Source organism: Maniola hyperantus, chromosome 6 (assembly GCF_902806685.2).
Source record: "Maniola hyperantus chromosome 6, iAphHyp1.2, whole genome shotgun sequence".
In the NCBI taxonomy this organism is placed as follows: domain Eukaryota; kingdom Metazoa; phylum Arthropoda; class Insecta; order Lepidoptera; family Nymphalidae; genus Maniola; species Maniola hyperantus.
Window position 1 is genome coordinate 3,724,069 of NC_048541.1, and position 15,144 is coordinate 3,739,212.

At 37.2% G+C, this 15,144-nt stretch overlaps 1 protein-coding gene across 1 annotated transcript; it reads left to right on the forward strand.

Annotated features, from left to right (window-relative positions):
• Positions 1-450: 450 nt before the first annotated feature.
• On the forward strand, positions 451-13,903 carry LOC117982933 (membrane-associated progesterone receptor component 1-like). The gene is made up of 3 exons (XM_034969371.2): positions 451-794; positions 9,912-10,061; positions 13,684-13,903. Exons 1-3 carry the CDS (start codon positions 512-514, stop codon positions 13,773-13,775), a joined length of 525 nt encoding a protein of 174 aa, XP_034825262.1. The 5' UTR covers positions 451-511; the 3' UTR covers positions 13,776-13,903.
• The last annotated feature ends 1,241 nt before the right edge of the window (positions 13,904-15,144 follow it).

The following is a 15,144-nucleotide window of genomic DNA, read 5'->3' on the forward strand; positions in this document are numbered from 1 at the left end:
AGAAGAAAATTTGGATATCCCAAAGTCACGAAAACGATAACCACACCTCTGAAAGTTTTATATTGATTTACAGGTTCAATTCAAGTGCTATCCACATCGGTGCTATAGGTACATAATAATTTGAGGCTAAACGGGCGCGAAAAAATAAGAATGCTTTAGGGAAAAGAAATATCAGTAGGTAAGCAATACCTTATACCTACAAATACAAAATATATGCAGTTTAAACATTCCTAGAGTAAGTACTATCGAGATTAATGAAAAATAAATATACTTAATCTGAATTCTGAATCAATTAAGTACAAGTTTTACAAATTATCGAGTTCGATAAGTCCATAACAATATTATGATATCGATAAAAACATCGATCAATTATTCGCCAACACTAGTTTATGCTAAACTACCAGCGATGCGATGCACGATACGATACATGACCTTAAAAACACGACGTACTTGATAACGTCCAAGTGTTCAGTCCAATTCAACTACTCACGGTATAGAGACGCGTTATAAAATGGCGGAAACCGACGCCGTTAGTTTTTGGGATGAACTGACTAGTCCCATCAATTTAGTCCTGGTGTTTTTTATTTTATACCTTGTTTATAAGATTGTAAAGTCGCATTTTGAAAGTGTCGAGCCCGCGGCGCCTCCTCCGCCGCCGATGCCCAAACTCAGGAAGGACATGACGGTTGCAGAATTGAAAAAGTACGATGGAACTGATGCGGAAGGAAGGGTGTTACTAGCTGTCAATGGTATCATCTTCGATGTGACAAGAGGGAAGAGATTCTATGGACCGGGTGAGTTAACCATACTTTTTTCTGAGGTCATAGCACAACATCGGATACGATTTTTTTACAATGCTGGTTGATTGCATATATATACTGCAAATCACTGCTACAATCTCAATTATTACACTGATTGGCTGAATTTATAGTACAGTTGCTACAACAATATATTTTGGCCAATTGTGAAAGAATGTTATCCGATCACGTGTTATTGGCTAACTTTCTTTGCTATTGTCAGTATAGCTGTTTCTATAGGTACTTATCTATCTCTGATTGTCTCTTTCACCTTCGTATACTATCATCCAAGCCCAACTTTTCTTTTAGGCGTGCTGTCTTCTCCTTTCGGTTCCATGCCGTTTATCTTTTTTTCAATAATATTTTTGACAGATTCATCATACTAGGTACATGATTTAGCATCTTTCCCCTTTTATGATTAGTATTGTTTTGATTATTATATTTCTCGTTTCTATGACCCTCTTCTAAACAATCCACATTTTGCTATGGCTTATATTCTCTATCTTTTATTAGAACCACAGAGAATTTGCCGCTTAGGTACTTTTTGTGATACGTAGCCCTACGATGTTATCGCGCGTCGCGCATTTTGTTTGACCTTCTCTGCCTTTATAGACAGGCCCTTATCATCAATATAATAGCCTCGACTTCATAGGTGAGTTTTTTTAAACAGTTTTTGTGTACTGGCAAATCTAAGAATTCTTCCTTTGTTGCTTCTATATTAGATCAAGCGTGAAGTGCAAAAAATATTCCGTTCGTTTACTTCATTCTACAATACAATGTTGCAAGTTGCAATTACATTGCAGCGCATAAAAAAATTCATATACCTAGGTATATTACAAGTACACACAAAATATACGTAGTTAAACACTGTGACGATCGTGATAGCAATTATTAAAATAACCAGTTAGGTATATTCCTTTACTAACGACACTAATGATAAGATATTATACCTACATTTGCAAGTTTATTTCTTATGTTCTTTATGTAGTTGAAATAAAGGTCATGTTGGTTAGACCTCCAACCTTGGTTCAGGTTTGTTCGTTTTATTATATTATGACGTTGATTTTTTTACGAGTAAGTAGGTAATAATTATTATAATTATCACGATAGTGTTATATGTATGTTTAATGAAGTTTTTGCAAAAAAAATGCAAATGCAAAAGAGTTTGCGCACTATTCATATTATAATCAATGCACAAACACGATATAATAGGAATAAAAAGCTAATATATTATGATCGTTATCAGGCTATAATAATATAATCTGTACCTGAGGTAGCCCTCGCCGGAGGTCTGTGGTGGTAAATGAGGATGCTGATATCTACTCCTGTGATGCTGCGGTGCGTCTATTTATCTAAACAACGTGAGCTGTGAGCTAATTAGTAGTCTGTTTATATTGCTTAGAAACTCCATAATTCCATTACTCTCTTCTCCTCACCGGGTAACAGCAAATCACTAGCGATCAGGTTAATAGCTTAACAGACAAGCAGACAGACAGGCAGACGGACGGACGGACCGACAACGAATTGATCCTATAAGGGTTCCTTTTTTCTAAAAACTAAACTAACTAGAAAATTCCTATTGGTTTAGACAGGCATTTAAAAAGGTTTTGTAAATTACGGTACCTAATTACGTTTATTTCGTGTTCATTTATTTCTTGATTAAATATAAACAGCGTTGTTATTCTAAATAATACAACAAAACCCGGAATATTTTAAAGGCCCCTTTTGTATGTTAATTTGCTTGCCCGAAACATTTTTAATAGGTACCATGTTCTCACATTAAATGTTTGAAAATATTAGATAACTAGCTAATGCCCGCGACTTCATACGCGTGGATTTAGGTTATAATGTTAAAATCCCGTGGAAACGCTTTGATTTTCCGGGGTAAAAAGTCACTCTTCAGGTCTTAAACTATACCCACGCAAAAAATCACGTCGTGATTGAGGGACAAACCAACAAACAAACACACTTTCGCATTTATAATATGGGTACTGATAGATCCAATTCCATAATAATTATCAAAACTTGTTTTGAAATGTCGTCATATTTGATTACATAACTTTGAGTAACTTTGGTAGGTAACTTCTTTAAAATCATGCATAGTCATGTCATCAAAACATGCGCTCCTGATTTAATAATTAAGTGCCTTTACTACCTTTCTACTGTCTATAGTATCTAATTAACACGGTTTTTTCATAGCTTGTTTGAATAAAAATCGTGTGCCATAAGGTTCCTGCTTGATAAGGTTTCAAACATAAATACACTGACAACTTATAAGCAAAGGCTACAAACTCGCATCAAAAAACTCTTGCTCGGAATGGCTTATCTAATGCGTAGTAGAAACATAGGGATCGTTGGATAAATACTTTACGGGCTGACCCATTAAGGGGTCTGCGTCCCAGTTTCAACTGCGAATGTCAAACGATTTCATTGGTGGAGATTGGAGAACCCTTGATCTAAATGGGGTACCCAGCTAAACGATCTAACGACTGCGCGTGGCATACTAAGAAAAATAGACTATCATTATTGACTACTTCATTATACGAAATATAGTATGTGAGTTAGAGTGAAGGCAAGCGACGTCTGACTCGCACTTGGCCGGTTTTTATTTTTAGAGTTACCTCAAAAGGAAAAAAGGTACCCTTATAGGACTTTGTTGACTGTTTGTCTGTCTGTCCGTCTGTCCGTCTGTCCGTCGTGTCTGCCAAGAAAACCTATAGGGTACTTCCTGTTAACCTAGCTAGAATCATGAAATTTATCAGGTAGTTAGCTAGTTCTTACAGCACAAGTAAAGGAAAAATCCGAAAACCATGAATTTGTGATTACACCACAAAAAAAAATTGTGTTCTACATAAAAGTGTGAGATATATCTTGTACGATGGTACGGAACCCTTTGTTTGCAAGTCCGACTCGCACTTGACCAGTTTTTTAAATTATACTGAACTTTATCTCCATTACTTAATTTATGTGAAGCAGAATTAACAACACGCGCGTAGGCGCGGCGATGCGTGCGTTCACGAGAAACTCTGAACACATGACATAAGTTTGTACAATATACGCGGTCGAAAGTAATATACATCGACCTTTAGAAGGAGATAGCACATTTGTAGAGCAGCGCTCTACAAAGCCGAAATGTCATTCTAAAGGCAGATGTACATTACGTTTGTTCGTGTACTGTAGTTTACCTAGGTAAATAGCCGGTACATTATAATATTACGTAAATAAAATCCAGTTTAAATTACCTTGAGCCTTATACGCCATGCAAGAAAAATAGACCATTTTAATCAAAATATATGAATAACCCAATAATTAAACGATCGAGCAAGTGGGTCACTGCCTCTTAACGTTGAAGACGTACCTACCTACTATGTCACATTATAATACCATCGTATCTTTTTAAATTAGTATCAACTACCAACTAGACCTGCCTCTTTGAAGGAATGCATGGTTTTAAACTTTTAACACAACTTGTGTGGAATCGTGAAAATTTCTACTTATTTAAAAAAACCGGCCAAGTGCGAGTCAGGCTCGCGCACCAAGGGTTCCGTACTACAGTCGTATTTTTTCGACATTTTGCACGCATAAAAATAAATAAAAATCTGTATTAGAATGCACAGGTGCAACTTTCAAAGTAAGATTAGTATACCAAGTGGGGTATCATAATATGAAAGGGCTTTACTTGTACATTCTAAAACAGATTTTCATTAATTTTTTGGCATAATAGTTTTTGATTTATCGTGCAAAATGTCGATAAAATACGATTGTAGTACGGAACCCTTAGTGCGCGAGTCTTACTCGCACTTGGTCGGGTTTTTTAATTTTTATAGTTAATCTTTGTTTACAGACAAGTTATATTATCATGAGACACACGAAACGTAATGATGACTGCGAGATGAATTGACTGAACATCGTCGCGTCGTCGCCTTGAAATGATTTCCTAAAGCCGTGTACTTACTAAGAGGTGTAGAATGTACTGTATCTGGCGTTGCAAAACCCTACAAATGAATTGTTTACGTCTCGTCCCTTATCACCGCATATCCAGCTAACTATATAAGCCCTTTTCTGTACGTTTAGTACGAGATTTTATGTCTCGCCAACGTTGATAATATTCGAGTGTCGAAACACTTCCACGTTATAGTAAACTGGACCTTAACAGCCTTGGTTTAAAGCTCAAGCTGGTCTACACATCTACAGTCAGCGCTCCAAGCGTAAACGTTGCGAAATTAAAATCAGTGGCATTGAATTTTTGATTTTAATTCAAGGCTATATAGTGTTTACGCCATTTTTACTGTACAAATCTTATGCCTACACACTCGGAACTATATAAAATATTTATTTTTTCCAACCTACTCCTATCCATATACATTAGCCCGGGACCGAAAGAGACAAAACTGCAATCATAGAAAAACTCATTAGGAAGAAGTTCAGTCGCACCTTGACCACGCCGCCGCTAATCGCTCGCATTGCATAATTGCAATATTTAAATAACAGATCGATCTGACGTATTGTAAAAATAAATTAATTACTTATGGTGGAAACGAGTGTTAAAATCAGCGACCAGTGAAGTGTACCTATCGAAGGAATAATTGATATAACACCCAGGTGAGTCCCACAGGGCCCTCCTTTTCACTCAAAGATTTCCACCATATAGTTCAATTTTTCTTTGACGTTATTGTGCTTCGTCTTTCAAATTCTCGCAACTAATCGCAGCAAACAGGGTGCGTCAACGTATATAATTACTCTCTTTATACATCATTGCTTCTTATTATTACATACATGATAATATATAAATGCTATCTATGTAAAAAATTTGAAGAATATTTATGTTTCACCGGTTTCTACATAATATATTCAGTCTAGGTATCTGTAATCTGTTGATAAGTTACTTGACAAAAAACTTGTTATTTGACAAAACGTGTTTGGTATTTTCGACAAACAATCGTTAGACAAACACTAGATAACTTATCGAAAGACTAAAGAAAGATTCTATATTATTGATACTAAAGGTTCGTACGCACCTGAGCGGCGCGGCGCGGCGCTTCAGTCCGACTGCAGAACGCTTCACCTCAGGCCGCTCGACGGTGCCTACCGCACTACAACTTCAGTACGCGGCACCTCGCGTCACTTGCGCGTCACTTTTACACCCGTTCGCGTACGAGCAACAACGTCGCAAGATGAGCGACAGTGAAGAGGATTTGATTATTATTTCTTTGTTGTGCAGAAGAAGAACGAATTATCGAAGAGAAAAAACCGGCCAAGTGCGAGTCAGGCTCGCGCAATGAGGGTTCCGTACTACAGTCGTATGATTTCGATAATTCAAAAACTATGATGCATAAAAATAAATAAAAATCTGTTTTAGAATGTACAGGTGAAGACCTTTCATATGATACCCCACTTGGTATAGTTCACTCACTCACAGACAGACGGACAGACAGACAGACAGACAGACAGTGATCCTATAAGAGTTCCGTTTTTCCTTTTGAGGTACGGAACCCTAAAAAAGAAGAAGAAATGGATTGCTGACATACCAAAGTCACGCTATCAAGAAGGATATCACATTTTGTTTCCTCGCCTTCTTAATGACTCTGTACCATTTCACATTTACTTCAGAATGTCGAAGACAAAATTCTTTATGCTATTGCCTAATAGTTTTTGTGGAAATTACATTAGAAACAATAGGTATACCACACAGGTCGGTAATATAATCCTACAAGAAACCTATGTCCAGCAGTGGACATATCTATCGGTTGATGATGATGATGATGATGATAGTTTTTATGGAAATTATAAAAAAATATTTATGCATATCCATACTTATATTATTATCAACGCAAAAGTGTATTTGTCTGTCTATCTACTAGCTTTTCACGGCTCAACAGGATGAAATTTGGTACAAAGTTGAATTACATCCCGGGGAAGGACAGGCTACTTTTTATCCTGGAAAATGAAAGAATTTCCACAGGATTGTTAAAGGCCCATTTATATGAAGTTTGGACCAGAGGTAGCTTGCATTCCGGGAATTGACAGAGGTAGGCAACTTTTTATCCCGGAAAATCAAAGAGTTCACACGGGATTAAAAATCTAAAAAAAATGCAACTAGATGATGCCTGCGACTTCGTCCGCGTGGATTTAGATTTTTCTATAGGTGAGCACATTTCCGGGAATTACCTACTAGTACCTATATACCTGAGATAGATTATACCCTGTAGGATAAAAGTAGCCTATGTGTACCTACACATAGGCTAGTTTTATCCCGAAAATCAAAAAGTTTCCACGGGATTTTTAAAAAACCTACATCTACGCGAACGAAGTTGCGGGCATCAGCTAGTCCCTTAGGTTCTGTGGAAATTACATTAGAAAAAGCATTTTCGCAAAATGTCTTTGTTTTATGTGCAATAGATATAAAATAGGCAGGTAAACACAGGTACATATTATATCTAAATACCTATATAAAAGAAAAAGGTGACTGACTGACTGATCTATCAACGCACAGCTCAAACTACTTGACGGATCGGGCTGAAATTTGGCATGCTGGCTAGCTAACTAGCTAATATGACGTAGACATCCGCTAAAAAGGGATTTATGAAAATTCAACCCCTAAGGGGGTAAAATAGGGGTTCGAGATTTGTGTAGTCCACGCGGACGACGTCGCGGGCATAAGCTAGTATAATATAAACACAAGTACAACAATAGGTAGGCATATTTCCGAAACTATTAATTCTACCTAGATGAAGTAGGTAGGTATAATATGTACATAATATATTATAGTTATTTAATCAGGATTATTTTTACCATTGATGTTTTCTCATAACGCTCGGAGAGACATTTTTATACATTTAGACACTGGGAAGGGGGGAAGCCGACATCCTAGGGGTTGGGACCTTTGAGGATATACTTCTAAGAGCATGAGGAACACGTCATGTGTCAAAAATTAAACCTACGTTATTTATTTTGAGGTCTATCTTGCCGATTCTTGCCTGTACTTTAAATACCTAACAAGATGCGCGTGTATCTTATTCGAGCGACGTACGCATACTGAAGCGCCGCGCCGCGCCGCTGGGTATGTCGCACTAGCGTCACTGCACTGCGCGTCGCTTCGGTGCGCTTCAAAATATTCTCTCCAGCCGTGCCGCGCGGCAACGCGCGGTGAAGCGCCGCGCCGCGCCGCTCTAGTGCGATATGCGCCATACAAAATGATAGAAATGATATTTTGAAGCTCTGTGCCGCGACGTGAAGCTCACTGAAGCGCCGCGCCGCGCCGCTCAGGTGCGTACGAACCTTTAACGTGAGTATCCGGCTTTACGCAACTGGACTTTGTGTTGCAAAATTTATTTTACTTCTCGCAATTTAACAGTTTATTTAAGTTTTTGCTTGGCATAAAATTATTCATATAAATATAAGAATATGCCAGAGACTTGTAAGTGTCTATCAATGATAAATAAATAATCATGTTTACGAATGATATCAATATAAACTTTGTTATCTACGACTGATAGTGCTAGTCACGACAAATATTTGTAAATCCGGTAAATAATATTTTTAACTTCAAGAGATAAAAAAAGTAAAACAGTTTTATAGTTACAGTGGTAGGGTATCAAAAGTTTGCTGTTTTAATAAGTTTTATCAAACTCAACGCGATTTTTTATGTTGATTGATATTCGTTATCAATGATTACTAATAGTAACTACTAACTACCTATTAGCAATAGAAATAAAACTGGATCTGTGTACCTACCTAGCTGTAGAAAATAATCAAATGTAACAAATGCTACTTGTTCTGATAGACATTTTGTAAGATAAGAAGTTAAATCAAAATGATTTGAAATTATTTTTGAAATAAAAAATCGAAACCAGTTTTATTAATAAATAAACAAACATGGTACTGATTCTGAGTACAACTAAATTTTAGAGTATCCGCATCCTCTTCTTACTAATGTAATATGAAAAGGACAAACACAGTTTGACAGTTTTAAATTTAATTTAGAGCCGTCAAATCTCGTGACTTTAGCTGCAAGTCGCGAGCCAATGTAGCGTGCACTAAAATTTAATCTTTAAATGTAAAATTCATGTTTTTTAGCAATATTAAAAAGAAAAAGATGCAAATACTCTAAATTTGGTTTACATCATAATGCAGATAGCTGCTTGCCAAATTTCAGTCCCATCCGTCCAGTAGTTTGAGCTGTTCGTTGATAGATCAGTCAGTTAGTCAGTCAGTCACCTTTTCCTTTTATATATTTAGATTTTAGAAAATGTGCAGAAACACTGTAGTTATAGTCTAAACCATGTAGTCAAAGGAAGTCCATTGTTATTTAGACTGCCTACGCAGACCACAATTGGGCTGACCTAATAGTGATTTTGGATCTATTGTACATTTGCGGTTACATGTGCTTATTAGCTAGGTTTGCCTAATTGGACATAGCTTCCTGTCAGTTAGGCATAACCTCCTGATAACTATTGATCTTCATTTTATATTATCTGCGTTGGGCAAGCGTGGCAGATTATGACCTACTAACCCTTCTCATTCTGAGAGAATACCCGTGCTCAGTGGAAGGCGATGGATTGATCATAATGATGATGATGATTTTACATTAAATTAAAAAAAACGGTCAAGTGTGAGTCGGACTCGCACACGAAGGGTTCCGTTATCCATAGGTGCGTACAAGATATAACACTGTGTACCTACTTTCTTAATAATTTGCATAGCGGCCATTTTAAAATTCGCCATCTTGATTTTCGAATTCTCGAACCCACACTTGGCCAGTGTGGCGGACTTGGCCTTAACCCCATTACATTCTGAAAGGAGACCCGTGTTCAGTAGTGAGCTAGCGATGAGTTAATTATGATGATGTTAATTTATTTGTTTATTTTTTAATTGTACCAAAAACATTTACAGTAAAGAGAAAAAGAGAGCAAAAGTGGACAGGGAAGCAGTTATCTCTATGAGAGATCTCTACCAGTGACCCTTGGCATAATGATGACCTATACCTACTAGGTAACCTGTCATTTGCATCTTTTGTGACCTGGACATTTCCTGTCAAAAATCTCCTCCCCCCAACACTACGTTTGTCTATGATGAGGTTTTTTGTCTAAAACAACAATATTATTTCATTTCCAGGAGGTCCGTATTCAGCGTTTGCGGGTAAAGACGCGACGCGAGGGCTCGCTACAGGACAAGTAGCTGCTTCTGACACCGAGTACGATGACGTCAGCGATCTCAGTCCGGATGAAGTTGCCTCGGCCAAAGAATGGGAAGACCAATTCAAAGGTACAGCTTTTATTACGCATATGAAGGACACAAGCTAACTGACATCTTTCTCGTTTGATAGTTATTCTTCTTTCTAGCCTTTGTCCCGGCTTGGCTCACTTTTCTGCTAAGTCGCTTCCACTTTGCACGATCTATAGCATCCTCCTTTTTTTAACTTTAGGTTGAGCGCGCCTGCGTTTTGAAGGCACCAATAATATAGTTTTAGTAGCTTAGGTATATGGTTAACTTACGACAAATTTACTAATGTCATTTACCTAGTTTTGTTGTCAATTCATTACGTAAGCTACGCTAGTAATTAATTACGTTAGGTACGCCATACGTGAGTAAAACTTACGGTTGTAATCACGGCCATATTTAAAGCAATAGGCTCACGAGTCACGAATGCCGCCTAAAGTCACGAGGTTTGACAGTTCTAAATTAAATTTTTAACGTTTTTTGACGACTAACCTGGCGCCAAGCGCTGTTGTCTTATTAGTGGGAGGTCCCAGGTTCGATTCCCGGGAGGGGTTTGGAATTTTATAATTTCTAAATTTCTGATCTGGTTTGGTGAGAGGCTTCAGCTGTGGCTAGTTACCACCCTACCGGAAAAGCCGACGCCAAGCGATTAGCGTTCCGGTACGATGCCGTGTACAAACCACAGATGTACGGGTTTAATAAAAACTGCCATACTCCTTCCAGGTTTAGCCCCCTTCCATCTTAGACTGCATTATCACTCACCATCAGGTGAGATTGCACGGGGCTAACTTGTATCGGAATTTAAAAACAGTCTGTCTGTCTGCCTGCTGGCCTTTCAGGGCTATTTCTGTTCTGTATATCTGTTCAACCGATTTTAACAAAATTTAGTATAGCGATAGCTTGCATCCTGGGGAAGGACAATTATGCTTCTTTTTATCCCGGAACATCAAAGAGTTCACGCGGGATTTTTAAAAACCTAAACCCACGCGAATGAAGTCGCGGGCATCAGCTAGTATTCTATATAGATCTTGGTGATATATAATACGAGTAGGTACCATCTATTCATATTCCACGTCGCTCAGCAAATAAATCCGTGAATGCCTGTATTCAGCGATTCTCAAACAAAAGATGGTTGATTGATTAAGTCGTGATCAACATAATAAGAGAATTCTCTGAATCGAATTTAAGAGAAAAGTTTTAATTTCCCTCCGATCAAATTCGCTGGGACTCATTGAATATTTATTCATCCAGTGAATAGATTAAAATACATTAACGGCATTTTAGATTCTATTGCAACGGTTTTCATGTCGATTTTGTAAACAGTTTGACATAAATTTCCTATTTGTTTATTTATATTCACTTTAAATACCTACTAAAAATGTTAAAATTCAATCCATACTACTTAATATTACAAATGCGAAAGTGTGTCTGTCTGTCTGCCTGTCCCATCCGCTTAGGAGAATTTGACGGCAACGAAGTTTACTTATATCTAGGAGATGGACATAAACTTAACTAACTTCCAGTAAAATCAAAAACGGGATTTTTTAAAGATCTAAATCCATGTATCTAGATGAAGTCTAGCAAAATTATGCAAATTGAACCTACAATTGTAGCACAAGGATATACCTAAGTAGTTAAATAATAATATTTTAGCGTTTAAACCGCGCAGCGCGGACGGACTCCCTTGAAAAAGGACCCCGGATGGGTTCGAAACTAGTCGGGCTAACGTCGACTACACACGTAAGCCGGGACAGATAGTATTTATAATAAATAATAATAGATAGAAATATAACTTTTCAACAATTATCATCCCTCTGCACCCTTAGATTCAATCCATCCTTCTAGAATACTAGCTGATGCCATGACTTGAGCTTTATTCTCCGTTGTAGCGTGATGAATGAATGAATGAATGAATGATTTATTTATTCTATTAAGGGACAAACTAACAAACAACCACACTTTCACATCTATCATAATCGATGAAAGTTCGTACAGAGAGACAAACGGCGGGAAGCGACTTTGTTTTATACTATGTAGAGATTAAAACTCTATGGTTAAATTCTACAGTTTTATTATTAACAAGCAAAGTTAACAAATAACGTGTTGACCTTAGGTCGTACAGATTATGATATTGATGTCAGGGGAGTTGAAAGCCAAGGCTGAAAACTTATCACAGACAAGTTAAATAAAGAAATATTTAAAATCTCATGGAAGTCATGACTTGCATAATAACAATGTTTAGAGTTACGTAATATCTGTATTCCGTACTCGAAGGGTGCGAACGGGATCCTATTACTAATCCTGCGCTGTCTGTCCGTCGGTCCGTCCGTCTGTGTGTCAGCGGGCTGAATCTCGTGAACCGTAATAGCTATGAGAGTTGAAATTTTCACAGAATGTGTATTTCTATTGTCACTGTAACAACAAAACTGTGATAGCATGGTGATTAAGACATTCGCCTTCTAATCGGAGGTCGGGGGTTCGATCCCGGGCACGCACCTTTAACTTTTCGGAGTTATGTGCGTTTTATGTAATTAAATATTGCTTGCTTTAATGGTGAAGGATAACATCGTGAGGAAACCTGCATGCCTGAAAATTCTCCATAATGTTCTCAAAGGTGTCATAAGTCTACCAATCCGCACATGGCCAGCGTGGTAGACTATGATCAAAACCCTTCTCACTCTGAGAGCGAGTAGCGAGCCGGCAATGGGTTGATCATGATGATGATAACAAAAAATACTTAATAGAAATTTAAAAATGGCCACTAGATAAATATTTAAAAAATTGAAAGTGTTATTTCTTGTAGCTCTGTTACGGAACCCTTTGTGTGCGAGACCGACTCGAACTTGACCGATTTTTTACATATACCTAATATCTTTGGACTCGCATCACCGGCCGGTCGCTGGTTCACGCACTGTTTGCGTGAAAACTGATAATAATGTTATGTTTAACTTAGGTACTTGATAATAGTGCTTTCAACTTACCTCATAATAATTGGTAGGTACTGCTTTTGCATCGCAACTACATTTTAGGGTATTCTCGAGTCTTTCTTATCAATAGGTATAATAAGAAAAGGACAGAAATTAAGTTATAATATTTTTTTATCCAGATACCATTGTACATACCAGACCGGGCAGAAATTTGGAAACTATAAAATTCCAAACCGCTGCCGGGAATCGAACCCTGGACCTCCCACTAATAAGACAACAGCGCTTGCCACTGCGCCAGGCAGGTCGTCAAAATTAATTTTAAAAAAATCGCTTAAAATTTAATTTAGAACTGTCAAACCTTGTGACTTTAGGCGGTTCGTATCTCATGTATGGCAGTCATTACACCCGTAAGTTTTACTCACGTACCTAACTAGCTTACGTAATTAATTGTCAACAAAACTAGGTAAATGACACTTAATATAAGAGTGTATATACATTAGTAAGTCGTAAGTTAGCCATGTACCTAAGCTACTTATGCTACCTAAGCTAGCTATGTAAGTAAAACTTACAGAAGTATTTACCGCCTCTATTTCGAGTCTTTATTTTAAAATTGATTTTCCCTCCTTTTTTAGCAATATTAAAAAGCAAAAGATGCAGATACATACCTACTCTAGAGAAAAACATTAGAATCGACGCCAATGTTTAAGTATATTTTTAACATGTTTTTTTATCAATTCCAGAAAAATACGACATCGTAGGAAAACTCCTGAAGCCTGGTGAGACTCCAACAGTGTACAGTGAAGAGGAAAGCGAAGATAAGAAATCGCAGTAAACATTAGAAAAGTGTACATTATTGTGATATTTTACTATAGTAAGTTTGTTGGGTTATGTTAAGTATTTTAAAATAGATATCTAGAAATGTTTTACAAATGTAAGCTATTAAATTTTACTACACATAGATTTATGAGAAATTTATTTCAGTGACAAAACAATGTCCCTTGCCCTAATCACAGCTAGAATATTAATAAATGTAACTTATGCGGTTATAGCTGAGTGGTTAGGACATCGGCCTCCTATTCAGAAGGTCCGGGGTTCGATCTCGCACACGTATATTCTTCTAACTTAACTTTTCGGAGTTAAATTTCTATCACTAGCTTTAACGGTGAACGAAAACACCGTGATAGTCTGCATACCTGAGAATTCTACTAAACGTAAACTGGATGGATTGGGCTAGGTTATGTTACGCAGATAGCTATTGTGAGTTGTGACGCAGACATCCGCTAAGAAAGAAATTGAAAATAACTAAATACTTTAGTTTACGTTTTGTTTTTGTTCCCATTCGTATTTTCCATTTGATTTTTCTTTGAAAGAATGTTGAAGGTGTTAAAAAGTATTTTCTGAGGAAATAAACTTAAAGTAGAATTTTCGAGATACTTACAGAATTGACTCTGGCTGATTGAGTTAGATAAACACTTTTAAATTTTTCAGTAGAGTCAGTGTTATTAAACTTTGAAATATTAAGGTTCATCATTTTATTTGCTTTACAGGAGAATAACAGATAAGAATTTATGTTAGAATAGCTTATGCCCGCGACTTCGTCCGCGTGGACTACAAAAATCGCAAACCCCTATTTTATCCCCTTAGGGATTTAATTTTCAAAAATCCTTTCTTAGCGGACGTCTACATCATAATAGCTATTCTGCATGCCCAATTTCAGCCCGATCCGTATAGTAGTTTTTTCGTGTAAAAATCGCGAATTTAAAATGTGTAGCGAAGTTGAGAAATCCTAATTCCCAACCGGCGAAATAGCATCGCAAACTGCCTGACGTCAGCGAAAAGTTGCATTTAGCAAGTTTTAATGGCAAAACCAACTCCACAGTTAGTTTTCGGAGAGCTTCATTGTACTCAGAACTGGTTAAATGTAATAAGTAGGTAGTATAATATAATATGAGGAATAGGAAATTGATATTGTTGAAGAAGTGAATACAAGTTTCATGATTCTGCAGATCAACATCAACCCAGAGCGGGGTTATTCGGTGACTCAGTGATCAACACTGAATGATACCAATGAAATGAAGCCAACGGGCTCATTTGACATTTCGTTTTAACCATTGAAGGTTTTCTACGAAAAATTATTTTAATATCTCTCAGTGAAGTAGCAATGTAGAACCAATCAATGTCAAATGAGCTCGGTGGCTATC